At 55.3% G+C, this 12,020-nt stretch overlaps 1 protein-coding gene across 2 annotated transcripts in view; it reads left to right on the top strand.

Moving 5' to 3' along the window:
* GRIK5 (glutamate ionotropic receptor kainate type subunit 5) overlaps positions 1-12,020 on the top strand; it is a 52,049-nt gene that overhangs the window by 37,913 nt on the left and 2,116 nt on the right. Inside the window, exons 13-19 of one of the 2 annotated variants that reach the window (XM_060288417.1) lie at positions 956-1,072; positions 1,242-1,351; positions 1,763-1,936; positions 6,265-6,430; positions 6,979-7,204; positions 9,033-9,161; positions 9,256-9,377. In XM_060288417.1, coding sequence (XP_060144400.1) covers positions 956-1,072; positions 1,242-1,351; positions 1,763-1,936; positions 6,265-6,430; positions 6,979-7,204; positions 9,033-9,161; positions 9,256-9,377 — 1,044 coding nt within the window. The remainder of the gene's footprint in view (positions 1-955; positions 1,073-1,241; positions 1,352-1,762; positions 1,937-6,264; positions 6,431-6,978; positions 7,205-9,032; positions 9,162-9,255; positions 9,378-12,020) is intronic. The other variant, XM_060288418.1, reaches the window with a different exon arrangement.

Below are 12,020 nucleotides of genomic sequence, written 5' to 3'. Positions count from 1 at the left end.
CCAGCCTGTGTCCTGCCCACAGCTAACGACTGGCTGATGTGCACTTGGCCAAGAGCGAGATGGCCTCTTTGGATCAGGCATTCCAGTGTGTCAGCGAGACCCCAACACACACCCTTTTCTCCGCCATACCCCACCCACTGCCCACCCTTCACCACTTCAGACCTGGACCCCAGCCACCCCTCCCCGACTCAAGACCACGTGCAGCTTCTCCTGAGGTCGTTACCTCAACTGAGCCGGGCGTGGTCCTGTGTGTCAGGGGTGGCTTCATGCACACATCTAGGTCCCTGGTGTCTGCCAGGGGCAGGAGAGTGGAGGTCATGTCTCTGCTTTATGGTCCCCAGCCCCTGCCTTTCCTCCCTAGTGCCTTTGCCTCTCTGAGCCTCAGTTTCCCCTTCTATAAAATGGGCCTAGTAGTGGCCCTCAGGGAGCTGTTAAGAGGATTATACAAGATAATCTATATAAAGTGACATCTAGCATGGAGCCTGGCACACAGTAAGCGCTTGATAAATATTCCCAGTTAATTGTTCATACAGAAGAGAAAACCAAAGCTCCAAGAGGATCCTGAGTGGGTCAGCGTCCAGGCATCTCAGCTCCAATCTCAGCCTCTCTCTTCAGGACCCTGGCATGGTGGGAGTGGTGGGGGTCAGCGGTAGATTTTATAAAGCAGGGTCTTAATGATGAACTTGACTGGGGAGTGGGAGAGATTGAATGAGGCAGGGCAGCCGGGCAGGAAGGAGGCCACAGGAGCCGCTTACAGCAGATGTGAGATGACAAGGGTCCAGCTGGAGGCCCGAGGTGCACTCTTGGAGCCAGTCCCCTGGCTCCTTCTGCTGTCCTCTCTCTTTGCCTCTCTCTCACCTTCTGATATTCTAAGTCGCTCCCTCAGTGCGTTCTCTCTAACTGCCCATCTGTCTCCCTGGCCCGCCCATCTACCCCCGCCCCGCTTCCCCTCCAGCAGAAGGCAGACCTGGCTGTGGCTGCGTTCACCATCACAGCTGAGCGGGAGAAGGTCATCGACTTTTCCAAACCCTTCATGACCCTGGGAATCAGCATCCTCTACCGTGTGCACATGGTACGGTTCCCCTGGAGGTGGGGGTGGGGGCTGGTGCTGGGGCTGGACACCCAAGGGAGGCAGAGGCTGTGGGCTGGACCTCGGATGGGCCGGTGGGGCTCATGGGCCCTGGGGCTGGGGGAGGGGCTCAGGTCTGTGTGGCTCCGGCTCTCATTCCGTCTCCCACCAGGGCCGCAAGCCTGGCTACTTTTCCTTCCTGGACCCCTTCTCCCCTGCTGTGTGGCTCTTCATGCTTCTGGCCTACCTGGCTGTCAGCTGCGTCCTGTTCCTGGCCGCCAGGTGAGTCCACTACCTGCTGCCTGGGAAGGAGAGGGCAGGGAGGAAGCACGAGCTGGGGTCTCCATGCCTGACCTTTCTGTTGTCTGTCTGGACCATCCTCGGCCTCCACTTGGGGCCTTGGATTCCCTGCACCCTCCCTTCTCCCTTTCTGGCCCTGTCTCTGTATTTCCTTCTTGTGGTTCTGACTTTTGCTCCGTGGTTCTCTCTGGGTCTCTCCCCTTCCCATTCTTTCTGTCCCCCTCCCCTTTTGCCTGCACTGTCTCTGTTTCTCTGTGTGTGTGTGTGTCTCTCTCTGTCCATCTCTGTCTATCTTCCCCTCCGTTTTTGTCCCCCCATCTCTTCTGATCACGGTGGCTCTCTCTTTCCTCTGTTCCTCTCCTTTTTCTCCCCATTCCCCGTGTCTCTCCACAGGCTGAGCCCCTACGAGTGGTATAACCCGCACCCGTGCCTGCGGGCACGTCCCCACATCCTGGAGAATCAGTACACGCTGGGCAACAGCCTCTGGTTCCCCGTGGGGGGCTTCATGCAGCAGGGCTCGGAGATCATGCCCCGGGCGCTGTCCACACGCTGCGTCAGCGGAGTCTGGTGAGAGGCTGCCTGTCTGCCCCAGCCGGGGCTGACGGAGGTGGGGAGGAGGGCGGGGGGGTTCTGAGGCCTGGGCCCATTCCTGTGTCCCACACAAGCTGTGTGACAGGGAATGGGGTGGGGACAGCTGAGCCCCAGCTCTGCCACTCACTGGCTGTGTGACCTTGGGTCTCCATGCCTCAGTCTCCTCATCTGATAAATGGGGATAAAAATGCCCATGTCTCAGGTTGTAAGGATTCGGTGTGGCTAAGGGATGGGAAAGTGCTTCTGCTGACCTGAGGGGTTATAATCAGGACAGTATTGGCATTGTTACTGCTGTCTCGGACATTGCCCGGGCAATCATAGAGACACTGGAATCCTTGAGCCAGGACAGCCTTCACTGTCCAGACGTTGAGGCTGAGGCCCCGGACAGGGATACCTGCTCCCTCAAAGTCCCACGTGGATCCCGTAACTTTTGTTTTTGGCCACACCTCGCATGGCTTGTGGGATGTTAGTTCCTTGACCAGGGATTGAACTTGGACCCTCAGCAGTGAACGCACCAAGTCCCAACCACTGGACTGCCAGGGAATTACCCAGACCCAGTAACTTATTTTGAACGGAACTTATTTTGCCCCCAAGACAAGCTCCAAGAACCTATGTGTCAGAGAGCAGACACTGACAACTGGTGGTATCTGGCCCATAGTTTAAAAGATTTTGAATTAGTTGGCATTTAAAAATTGGGTACATTCACTTACAAATTCAGATTCCTCTTTTTGTTTTGTTTTGGCCACGCTGCGCGGCTTGTGGGATCTTTGTTCCGGGGCACAGCAGTGAAAGCCCGGAATCCTAACCACTAGGCCACCAGGAAACTCCCCAAATTCAGATTTCTCACTTTTCTCAAAGATTTGGGAGATCTGGTAGTGCTCGGCTGGCGTTCCCACCTGGCGTCGATGCCTGTTCCACTGGCCTCAGTCCTCTCTCCCTCCTTCAGTCACTTTTTTTTTTTAATTTTTTTTTTTTGACTGCATTGGGTCTTTGTTGCTGCATGTGGGCTTTCTCTAGTTGCAGCGAGCGGGGGCTACTCTTCACTGCGGTGCGCGGGCTTCTCATCGCGGTGGCTTCTCTTGTTGCGGAGCACAGGCTCTAGGCGCGCAGGCTTCAGTAGTTGTGGTGCACGGACTCAGTAGTTGTGGCTCGAGGGCTCTAGAGTGCAGGCTCAGTAGTTGTGACACATGGGCTTAGTTGCTCCGCGGCCTGTGGGATCTTCCCCGACCGGGGCTCGAACCCGTGTCCCCTGCATTGGCAGGCAGATTCTTAACCACTGCGCCACCAGGAAAGTCCTCCTTCAGTCACTTTCTGGCCTGGCTTCCATAAGCACTCACATTTGCCACCCTATCTTTGAAATAGCATCTGGGCTTGGTTGCAGTTCATATAACTCTTCTCAGCTCCTTTTCCTCATTAGAACCACAGAAAGCCGAGGAGCATGCTTAGGATAAGGAATATTCTCTGGTTTTATGGATTAGAAGATCGAGACCCAGAGAGAGGAAGTGGTTTGCTAAAGAGCATGCATTTGGCTAGAGGCAGGGCTGGGCTGAGCCAGCCTCCCGCCCCAGTGCCACCCACCCCGTAGGCCCTGGGTGCCTCTCCAGGGCAAACTGAGGCATGGGGCCTCCTCCCCATCAGTCAGGATCTATGCTCAGTAGTCATTCAGCAAGAGGTGCTTCTCAGGCCCTTCCATGTGCCAGGCACTCAGGCAGGTGGAAAATCAGTCCTCAAGAGGCAAAGGAACTGAGAATAAACAGATAAATAAACACAAGGACATCATATTTTATGCCAAGAATATGTCCCGAAGATATTGTTTGATTCAAAACTTGTTTGTTCAGGACTAACCATAACGGTGGCAGGTTTTTCTCTTTCCCAGCTAAGCGAGGCTAACTACCATCTGGCAGTTGTTTGCAATTTGCTTGGTCCATTGGCTTTGAAACTTTTTGTTTGTTTGTTTTGGTTGCACCAGGTCTTAGATGTACCTGGCGGACTCCTTAGTTGCGGCTCCAGAGCTCCTTAGTTGCAGCATGTGGGCTCCTAAGTTGCAGCACGTGGGCTCCTTAGTTGCAGCGGGGCTTTGAAACGTTCTTTTTCTTTTCTTTTTTTTTTTTTTGGTGGTATGTGGGCCTCTTACTGTCGTGGCCTCTCCCGTTGCGGAGCACAGACTCCAGACGCGCAGCCTCAGCAGCCATGGCTCATGGAACCAGCTGCTCTGCGGCACGTGGGATCCTCCTGGACCGGGGCACGAACCCGCGTCCCCTGCATCGGCAGGCGGACTCTCAACCACTGTGCCACCAGGGAAGCCCCTACGTTTTTTTTTCTTTAATTTTTAAAATTTTCTGGATGTGCCGCATGGCATGTAGGATCTTAGTTCCCTGACCAGGGATCGAAACCGTGCCCCCTGCAGTAGAAGCTCGGAGTCCTAACCACTGGACCGCCAGGGAGATCCCTAAACTTTTGAATCTTGATGATTTTTTTTTTTTTAACATTTTGAAATTGGCATCATGTCAGGAGTTATACCCTGTATTCATTTCCTGTTGCTGCTGCAACAAATTACCACAAACTTCGTGGCTTAAAAACAACATAAATTTATTCTCTTATAGTTCTGGAGGTCAGAAGTGCAAAATAGATATGACTGTGCTAAAATCAGGCTGTTGGCAGGGCCAGTTCTTCTGGAGGCTTTGGGGGAGAATCCATTTCCTTGCCTTTTCCAGCTTTTAGAAGCCGCCTGCGTTCCTGGGCTTGTGACCCCTTCCTCCAACTTCAAAGCCAACAGCATAACGTCTTCAAATCTCTCTCTCTCTGACTCTGACCTCCTTCTTCCGCATAAGGGCCCTTGTGATTCCATGGGCCCAACAGGATAATCCAGGCTAATCTCCCCATCTCAAGACTCTTAACTTAATCATATCTGCAAAGACCCTTTTACCCTGTGAGGGAGCATACTCACAAGTTCCAGGGATGAGCATGTAGACATCTTTGGGAGGCAAGCCTTTCTTCTGCCTACCACACACCCCGACTAAACTTTATTAACATTTTTAATATAATGACGTATCAGATGTATGTAAACTGCGCTATTGAAGAACCAAACAGGGTGCAGTGAAAGAGAACAGTAGAGAATGAGGGTGCTCGGGAAGGGCCCCTCTGAGGAGGTACCATCTAGGCTGTTTCATCTGAAGGTGCAAACAGAGGCATGCCTGCCAAAGAGAGGGAGGCGCATTCCAGCCGGGCACGAGAGGGAGGCATGTGTGAGGAGGTGGCTGAGAGGGCGTGAAGGGACCCACTGTGAAAAATCTGGCCGAGTCCCCCAGTCAGGTGGGGGACCAGTGACCAACCCTCTACAGCCCATCCCTTCTGCTCCTCAGTCAGGGACCCTCTTCCCCAGCTGGGCGTTCTCTGCCCCTTCCCATCGCTGTCACCCAGGAAGCCCACAGTCATGTCCCCTCTCTCACCTTTGACCCCTTTGACCTCAGGCTCACTCTTGTCTCCACCCCGAGTCTTCCCCCACATTCAGTCATTCAACAGATGTTTCTTAATCTCCAGATGTGACCTCGGCCTGGTGATTCAGCAAGCCAGGGCCGGTGGTAGGGCGGTGGGGGTGGGTGCCAGTGCTCTAGGGACTTGGCCGCTCCCTGAATAGCAGCAGCTCGGCCAGAACTCCCCTCCTGGGCCCCTCATCTCATGTCCACACGGGCCATAGCCTCCTGCCGCCACACCCAAGGGCTCGCCATGGTTCAGGACAGCTCTGCCTTGGAAATCAACGTTTCTTTTCTTTTAATTAATTAATTTATTTATTTTTGGCTGCGTTGGGTCTTCGTTGCTGCGCGCGGGCTTTCCCTAGTCGCGGCGAGCGGGGGCTACTCTTCGTTGCGGTGCACAGGCTTCTCATCGCGGTGGCTTCTCTTGTTGCGGAGCACGGGCTCTAGGCGCGCGGGCTTCAGTAGTTGTGGCACGCGGGCTCAGGAGTTGTGGCTCGCGGGGTCTAGAGCACAGGCTCAGTAGTTGTGGCGCACAGGCTTAGTTGCTCCGTGGCATGTGGAATCTTCCCGGGCCAGGGCTCGAACCCGTGTCCCCTGCATTGGCAGGCGGATTCTTAACCACTGAGCCACCAGGGAAGCCCTCTGAAAGCAATTTTAAACCCAAGGAATCTGGCTCCAGATTCCATGCTCCCAGCCCCTCCACTAGTCAGCAGTCAGCCTTCTAGATGCTGGGGTCACTGAGGGGGCACCACCAGTGGGGCGCATGGCCACAGGGGCAGGGGGGCAGTGGCGGCTCCAGCCTGTAGCTCACCCCTCCCCCCCCCCCAGGTGGGCCTTCACCTTGATCATCATCTCCTCCTACACGGCCAACCTGGCTGCCTTCCTCACCGTGCAGCGCATGGAGGTGCCTGTGGAGTCGGCCGACGACCTGGCGGACCAGACCAACATTGAGTATGGTACCATCCACGCTGGTTCCACCATGACCTTCTTTCAGGTGGGGCCCCCGGAGCCACCCAGGCTTGGTTTCGGGATCCCCGCTGTGCACAGCAGCGCAGGGTGGGGCAGTGCATTCCTCAGAAGGTTCCCGCGGGGCCCGCAGGAAGTAAGCTGTCCTGTTTGGCTTGGACGCAGGTCTCCCTGAAGCAGGCTGGGCCCTGGGTGTATATGGTTGAGCATCTGCTCCCAGCTTCTCTGAATAAGGCCTGGGAACACTGGGAAGACAGGGCTGGTGTCAAGCCGAGCCGAGGCCCAGGGGTGGAAGAGAGAAAAAGGGTTGAAGAGCAGGCTGTGGCTGCGTCTTCCCAAGCCTTCGGTCCTCAGGGTCCTTGCTGGGCTGGTGGGTGTGGAGTTGGCTTGGATCTGGCCCTGAGCAGTCTGTCTGTCTTGTGCGTCTCCTCTGTCTTTGGCTCTTCCTGTCTTCCTCTGGTCTCCCCGCTCTCTCGGGTTGAGGGAGACTTTCTAGAGGGCAGGGGACAGGGCTCAGGGGAAAGGCAGGAGTGGAAAGACCCTCACCCGTCTTTCCCTCATGCGCCCTCTGTCCAGAATTCACGGTACCAGACGTACCAGCGTATGTGGAACTACATGCAGTCGAAGCAGCCCAGTGTGTTTGTCAAGAGCACAGAGGAGGGCATCGCCCGCGTCCTCAACTCCCGCTATGCCTTCCTGCTCGAGTCCACCATGAATGAGTACCACCGGCGCCTCAACTGCAACCTCACCCAGATCGGGGGTCTCCTCGACACCAAGGGCTACGGCATCGGCATGCCGCTGGGTATGGCGGCAGTGGGGTGGGGTGGGAGGCCGTGGGTCCCCAGGCAGCTGAAACCAAGCTGTGTGAGCAGGCCAGGGAGTAGGCCAGGCCCTTCCCGAGCAGGCTGGGTGTGCTGTGTGTGGCCTCCTAGCTGTGTGGCCTTGGGAAGGTGATGCCACCTTCCTGAGCCTCTGCACCCTCCACCTGCATATGAACAGGCCTAGGAACGATCAGCTCCAGCCCTGGAGGGCTGTTGGGAGAACCCGGTGATACTGTGCACAAGTCAGTGCGCGTGAACCGTGAGGCGCATTCCCTGCCTTCCCCCATTGGTCCGAGGGCCCCTCGAGGGTGAGGACCTGGGTTTATTTACTTCATATTCTCTGCACCAAACCCACAGCCTGGCTCAGAGCAGGTGGTCCAGCAACATAATGGATGCTGCTGGATGGGTGGAAGGGAGGGAGAGAGGGAAGGAGGGAGGGAGGAAGAATGATGGATGGATCTGCTAGGGAGACTTGGACATGCTTTTCCAGGGCTTGGTGCTGGAAAGTCACCACCAATTTTGCCACCAAATTTTGGCATTTCGGCTTTTAAACCCACCTATATTCTGATGACCACTGCATTTCTTAGCTATGACTACATAACAAATTACCCCAAATCTTAGCATCTTTGTGGTAGGGTCAGTGCTGTATCAGGGAAGCAGTATAGCCTGGTGCTTTGAGGGACAGGCTCTGGAGTCCCAACAACCTGGATTCAAATCCCAGCTTCCTCCCTGACTCAGGCAAGAGTGTCACCTGCTTCATGCAGATAATGAGGGTGGTAACACGTGCCTCACAGGATTATTGTGAGACTTAAGTACGCTTCTGTGGACCAAGGGTCTGGCACGTAGTAGGTGCCTGATAAATACCAAGCACCCCACTTGCCTGCATCCCTAGTTCCTGGCACCTGGTAGATGCTCAAAAACTATAGTAGTAAATGAAGAAATGAGTAGAGGGTAGGATATGGGTGGGGTGTGTGGGGCCCAAGGATGGTTTAAGGGGAGGATCTGAGGGTAGAGAGGAGAAAGGTGGTCCAGGGTTGGGGCCACGCAGAGGAGAGGTGTGGCTGGGGATTCGTTCACTTGGCAGATCTGATGTCCTACTGTGTGCCGGGACTGCTCTAGGTGCTGGGATGCCACAGCGGGGAGCTAGCTGCTCAGCCCTCACCTCCAGCCGTCTACTAGGGGTGCAGACAGACAGTAAACACATAGCTTTATAATGTGATGTCAAGCAGTGTCAACTGCTCTGAAGTAAATAAGGGGAAGAGATGGACAGGGAGTGGGGTGCTTGCTGTCATTTTAAATAGAGTTAGAGAAGAGCCCCTGAGGCACCCTGTAAGCAGAGTCCGGAGGAAGTGAGGGAAGGAACATTCCAGGCAGAGGCAAAGGTCCTAAGGGAGCCCCAGGTGGTGGGACCAGTGAATGCAGAATGTTGTTGAACATTTGAAGATTTTTTTTTCTAGCTGCAGACAGAGCTGTTGGAGAGTTTTAAGCACCAGAGAGGCGTGATCTCTGACTGTGTTTCTGAAACTGTCCCTCTGGCTGCTGTGTTGAGAAGAGCCTGGCGGGGAGAGAGTGGGGAGGGGGCACAGGGAGAGGGGACCGGTGACAAATGTGACAAGTGGGGGCTTGGCCCAGGGGTGGTTGCAGGGGAGGTGGTGAGCAGTAGTCAGATTTGAAGGTGGACAGGGAAGATGCTGGGGATGCTGCAGAGGTGGGAGGAGAGCAGCTGCAGAGGGGAGGGAACATCTGGGGCTTGGGCCGGCAGGGCTCCAGGGTCCCGATGACCATCCACCCCCCGTGTGCCTGGTCCAGGCTCCCCGTTCCGGGATGAGATCACACTGGCCATTCTGCAGCTTCAGGAGAACAACCGGCTGGAGATCCTGAAGCGCAAGTGGTGGGAGGGGAGCCGGTGCCCCAAGGAAGAGGACCATCGAGCTAAAGGTCAGCCACCCCTGCACACCGTGCCCTTCCCAAAGGCCCCTTGCCACCCCTGGCCCACGCAGCCCGACCCCTGGCTCTCCCCCTCCACCCCCAGGCTTGGGCATGGAGAACATCGGCGGCATTTTTGTCGTGCTCATCTGTGGCCTCATCATTGCTGTCTTCGTGGCAGTCATGGAATTCATATGGTCCACGCGGAGGTCGGCAGAGTCAGAAGAGGTGAGGGGGCTGGCGAAGGGTGTGTGGGAAGAAGTGGGACCCCAGGGGCAGGGGGTGTGAGCACTATGGCATTGGGAGCCGTTACTGGAAGAATGCGAGGGTTGGGGGGCTGGGAGCTGGGGACGTGAGAGGATCGGAGCGACTCCAGGGGTCCAGGAGGTCCATGAAGAGGTGAGAGCAGGGAACTCCCTGACGGTCCAGCGGTTAGGACTCTGCGCTGTCACTGCAGAGGGCCCAGGTTCGATCGCTGATGGGGGAAAAAACTAAGATCCCACAAGCCGCGGTGCAGCCAGAAAAAAAAAAAAAAGAGGTGAGAGCAGACGGAAGGCGGTAGAGAGGGTCCACGAACATGAGGAAGGACAGAGGGGGAAGAGGGCGCAGGCAGAGATGAGGATGCAGGGGAAGGAGTGTGGAGGGGCAGAGAGAGAAGGATATGGGGAAAGAATGAGGTGGTAAAGCAAGAAGAAATAGGAGGAGGGACAGGGGCAAGGAGAATGCAGCTGAATGCGACAGCAGGAAGACAGACTTGCTGGCCGGTCTCAGCCCACACGCGGGCATGGTGGTCCCCAGCCATACTCCAGTGCTAACCCCGCGGGCCCCCGTGCTCCTCCGCGATTCCAACCTTTCCCTCTCTCTGCCAGCCTCCAGCCAACCCCCTCTCCTCCTTGCTTTGAGCCCATGACCTTGCTTCTCCTGGCCTGAGAAAAGCAGAGGAGTCGGAAAGCGTGCCAAGCCCCACCTCTACATCCACCTACCCTCATGCTTTCTCCACTCGCCCCGTTAGTGACTCTAGATGAACATCCACGCTCCTCGCTAAGGCTTCTCCGCATGCGCCCTGTCTCCTCCTCTCTCGCCTTCCCAAGGACATTCCTCAGCTGTTCTCTCCTTCCCTCCGGCATCATCAGCTTTTCTCCCTCTACTGGATCAAGCCCGGCAGCATACAGATGTGCTGTCATTTCTCCCATCATCAAGGAACCCTCTCTGGACCCCGTTTCCCCTCCTAGTCACCACCCCATTTCTCCCCTTCTGTTGTAGCCTTGACAGGGTGTGTCCCTCTGCTGTTTCCAGTTTCTGTCCTCCCATTCCTTCTTGGACACACTCCCATCCAGCTCCTGTCCCCACCTCTCTTCTGAAGCCAATCTTGCCACCAGCGACCTCCGCATCTGAAATCCAGCGCCTGAGTCTCTGGCCTCATCATCGTGAGGCAGCCATGGGCTTCAGCACAGCCGATCACTGTCTCCTCACAATGCTCTCTTCCCTGCTCCTGCCTCATTTATTCCTACCTCTCGGGCACTGTTCTGTTGGGGCGCCCTAGGGCTCGATCCTTGGACTTCTTCTCTTCTCTTTCTCCCTTCTCTTGGTGATCCCATCCAGCCAAATGGTTTGTAAGACCATCTGTATGCTGATGACTCCTGTATTATTTATCTTTTGCCATGTAGCAAATTATCCCGCAATTTAGCAACTTAAAACAGCAAACTTCTATCAGTTCACAGTGTCCATAGGTCAGGAATCTGGGAGCAGCTTAGCTGGGTGGTTCTGGATGCCCAGTGTCTCTGGTAAGGTCATGGTCATGATGTTGGCTGGGGCTGCTGTTGTCTGGAGGCTCGACTGGGGCTGGAGGATCCACTTCCAGGATGGCTCACTGTCTCAAAATGTACCTGTGGGGTTTTAATTTATGGAAGTGACTGAGCAGAAGAGGCCAATGCCAGTGAAAGAAGAAATTATTACTTACATTACCTGACAGGAGGGGGCCTACCACGCCACATAGGGCCACAAGGAAAGCACCAGATTTGGTCAGGAGGCAGAAGAAGGGAGAGAGAAACCTAGGGCAGAGCCTTTATTGGGGTTTCCATGAGAAGGGCAAGGCAGCTAAGGAAACGGCTTAGGACTGGGCAGTGTGCGTACTGTCAGCAGGCTCTGGACTAGAGGGGTGGTCTCTAATTGTCTGGTACCCGGCCCTGGGTTGATTTAGGGCAGGGGAAATATTGGCTTGATGTGTGAGAGTCAGATAAAGGGTGTGTATAGACTCAGGATTGGTTGGTTTTCATGTGAAAGGCAGGTTCCCAGCCCTTTGCTATCCCTAACAATTGGCTAGCTCTGGGAGGGCAGTCTCTCCCTGGCTAGCAAGATGTTTCAGATGTCAAAACATCCTAAGATAGAGAGAATAAAAATACACTCATTCACATAGCAGTTGGCAGGAGGCCTCGGTTCCTCACACAGGGACTTCTCCATAGGGCCGCTTGAGTGTCCTCACGCCGTGGCAGCTGAGTTTCCCCAGAGCGAGTGATGCAAGAGAGAGTCAGGAAGAAGCCAAAATGTCAGCTGACCTAGCCTTATTCTGTTGGTCACAGAGTGAACCTCATACAAAGGCAAAGGGGACTACACAAGGGTGTGAACACCCCAGGGGCAGGATCTTGGAGGCTGCCTACCATAACCCTCAAATGTGTATCCCTTACAGGGGCCTCTCCCTGAACCCACGGTTTGTAAATTCAGCTCCACACTTGACATCTCCCCGTGGATGTCCACCAGGTAGTGCGTGACGTCATGTGGCCAACACAGAGCTCCTGCCCACCCGTCAGGCAATGCCATCATTCCAGTTGCTCAGGCCAAAATATGTGGAGTCACCCTTCACTCCTCCCTCTT

Source organism: Globicephala melas, chromosome 19 (assembly GCF_963455315.2).
Source record: "Globicephala melas chromosome 19, mGloMel1.2, whole genome shotgun sequence".
NCBI classification, from domain to species: domain Eukaryota; kingdom Metazoa; phylum Chordata; class Mammalia; order Artiodactyla; family Delphinidae; genus Globicephala; species Globicephala melas.
This window is presented reverse-complemented; position numbering and strand designations above follow the sequence as displayed.